The sequence below is a fragment of the Monodon monoceros genome, unplaced genomic scaffold (assembly GCF_005190385.1).
Source record: "Monodon monoceros isolate NGI ecotype Baffin Bay Population unplaced genomic scaffold, NGI_Narwhal_1 Super_Scaffold_12, whole genome shotgun sequence".
Taxonomy (NCBI): Eukaryota; Metazoa; Chordata; class Mammalia; order Artiodactyla; family Monodontidae; genus Monodon; species Monodon monoceros.
Genome location: NW_021703768.1, coordinates 118,038,350 through 118,041,304, shown reverse-complemented (window position 1 = coordinate 118,041,304; position 2,955 = coordinate 118,038,350). Strand labels below are relative to the sequence as shown.

General features: G+C 39.7%; 1 protein-coding gene across 1 annotated transcript in view; it reads right to left on the bottom strand.

The window, feature by feature from the left end:
- Window positions 1-1,386, bottom strand: part of LOC114892137 (protocadherin beta-5-like) — a 41,762-nt gene extending 40,376 nt beyond the window's left edge. The window contains exon 1 of the mRNA XM_029216820.1: window positions 3-1,386. Within this exon, the coding sequence (XP_029072653.1) occupies window positions 3-1,313 (1,311 nt within the window). The 5' untranslated portion in view covers window positions 1,314-1,386. The remainder of the gene's footprint in view (window positions 1-2) is intronic.
- Window positions 1,387-2,955: the final 1,569 nt, after the last annotated feature.

Below are 2,955 nucleotides of genomic sequence, written 5' to 3'. Positions count from 1 at the left end.
ACGGTTATGTTGTGCTGGGTTTTCAGTCTCGGTGTCCCCATATCTGTGACGGTGATGGTGACGTTGTATTCCGCTCTGCTCTCTCTGTCCAGTGGCCTCTCGGTCACTAGGGTGTAAAAGTTTTTGAATGTGGGTTTCAAAAGAAAGGGGAGATCATTCTGGATGGAGCAAACCATCCTACCGTTGTCCCCCGAATCTGGATCAGAAACACTGAAAACAGCCACCACAGTCTCTGGGGAGTTTTCTGGGGTAGAGCTGGTGAGCGTCGACATGGTCAGTTCGGGGACGTTGTCGTTCACATCCACCACCTTTATAACTACAGTGCATTTTCCTGAAAGGCCCCCGCCATCTGTGGCTGCAATCTCCACGTTATAATATCGAGTTGCCTCGAAATCCAATGCCCTTTTCAGACGAATTTCTCCTGTTATTTCGTCTATTACAAATGGTTGAGTAGCTTCATCACCTTGGAATAGAGCGTAGGCTACATTCCCATTCGTCCCTGCATCTAAATCTCGGGCGGAGACAGCGACAACTAAGGAGTTTAGGGGGCTGTTCTCCGGAATCTGTACCTCATAGACCGACTGTAAAAACTCAGGGGCGTTGTCATTGATGTCCACGACTTCAATGCGGACTGCAGTGGTCCCGGACCTGGGCGGAGCCCCACTATCCAGCGCCGTGAGGGTTAAACTGAGCTCAGGCCCTTCCTCCCGATCCAGCGGTTTGTCCAGCACCAGCTCTGGGTATTTTCTGCCATCTCCGCGATTATGAGTGACAACATGAAAATGGGAGTTGGGGCTGATTGTGTAATTCTGAATAGTGTTGCTACCTATGTCAAAATCCTGAGCTATTTTCAAAGGAAACACAGTCCCTGTCTGGACGTTTTCTGGGATTTTTAGGAGCATTTCCCTCTCGAGGAACTCTGGGGAATGGTCATTTATATCTGTGAGCTGCAGATCAGCTTGAAAAAACTGCACCGGGTTTTCCAGTAATAGTTGGAAATGCAGTATGCAGGGATCTGTCGCCCCACACAGCACCTCCCGGTCTAGTTTTTCATATAGAAGCAAATTCCCGGTCGTTACATCCAGCTGCAAGAGCTGTTTATTTCCTTTGTAATGGATTCGCGCGCCCCGAGTGGCCAGTTCCCCCACCCTGAGCCCCAGGTCTTTTGCCAGGGTGGCCACAAAAGACCCACTTTCAGTTTCTTCTGGCATGGAATACCTAACTGCTTCAGAGCCAGGCTCCCACAAAAGCAATAATATAGCAAGAAAGATAACTTGCCTTTTCTGTAGCGTTTTTGCTGGTGCAGTCTCCATTGTTCAGACCCGGTTCAAGAACCTGCAGTTTCTTCAACTCCGTATGCAATCAACCCAGATGATTTGGTTAAATAAACTCGAATTAGATCTTTCTGACTGACCTGCAGTAGAACGATGCCCTTCTCTGGAGATCTCTGCTTCTAGATCTTATGTAAAATGCTTCCTTCTTTTAGAAAGCATTCAGAGTTCTGATTCCCAGCTTAATGGCTTCCCGGGTATCCACAGAGCCATTCATTCCTACTCCTAGCCTGCAGCACCACCAGGCGTCCTTATTTACTATTGCATATAGTATTTGCCGTCTCTTTCCAAGTTAGAACCTTTTAAGTCACAGAAGTGTTCCCAGTTGTATCTCCACTTCTCAGTTATTGTAAGTTCTAAATAAACATGTGCTAAGTTAACTTCCAGCGAAAGAATACTATTCAGAACAAACTAAAACACTAGTATTCCTCATAAAATATCTTTTGAGTACTTGAAGAAACTTTCTTTTGTGTGATTCTTATTTGATTATATTCACGAAATAAGCAATAATGGATGTTTACAAAAGTTTCCACTATTAAAGTTATTTTTATTTTAAAATATTACATATTAAAAAAGGGCATAAATCATGAGTGTACAACTCAAAAAATTTTCAGGAAGTAAACACACTCATAAGCAAAGCCTAAATTAAAATTAAAATGTTACAAAAACCCTAGAAGCCCCCTCCTCTCATTGTCTGGTCACTACCCTCCCCCCTAAAGGTAAGCACTCTCCTCATTTCTATTATCATAGAGCTTGTGTGTGTCTTTTTTTAACTTTTATACAAATGGAGTTATAGAGTGTTATGTTTGTCTTCTTTCACTCAACATTACCTTTGTAAAATTCATCTGTTACATATTGTTCTAATTTATTTTATTCTCATTGCTTTATGTTATTCTATTGTATGACTATACCACCATTTGTTTTTTTATTCTCCAGTTGATGGACACTGGGGTTTTTCAGTTTGGGAATATTTTGAGTAGTGCTGCTATGAACACTCTTGTATATGTCTTTTGGTGTCTATGTGTGCATTTATATTTACTATATTCCTAGGAGTTAGACTGTTGTGCCTTAAGATGTGCACATATATATATATATCTTTAATAGATATTGCAAAACAGTTTTCAACTGTGTTTTTACCAAAACCAGCAGAGTGAGAGTTCCAGTTGCTCCATATGCTTGTCAACATTTGATAATATCTTTTAATTTTAACCTCTCTGATGAGTGTGTAATGATGTCATATTGTAATTTTAATTAGCATTTCCCTGATGATTAATTAAATTGAGCACATTTTTCACATGGTTGTTTTTATTAGTGTATATTCTTGTGAAGTACATAAGTTTTTTGTCTATTTTTCTATTTAGGGTATTTGTCTTTTTTTCTTATTAATCTTTAGAAGTTCCTTATATATTCTGGGTATAAGTACTTTTTTAGAAGTATGTATTGCAAATATTCTCTCCCATTCTATGGCATGCATTTTAACTCTCTTGTGGTATCTTTGAAGAACAAAACTTCTTAACTTTTACTCTAATTTTTCAATATTTTTTATTTATGGTTAGAACTTTTTGTGTTTTCTTTAAATCTTTGCATACACTAAAGTGAAGAAAATATTGTTGTATGGTGCTTT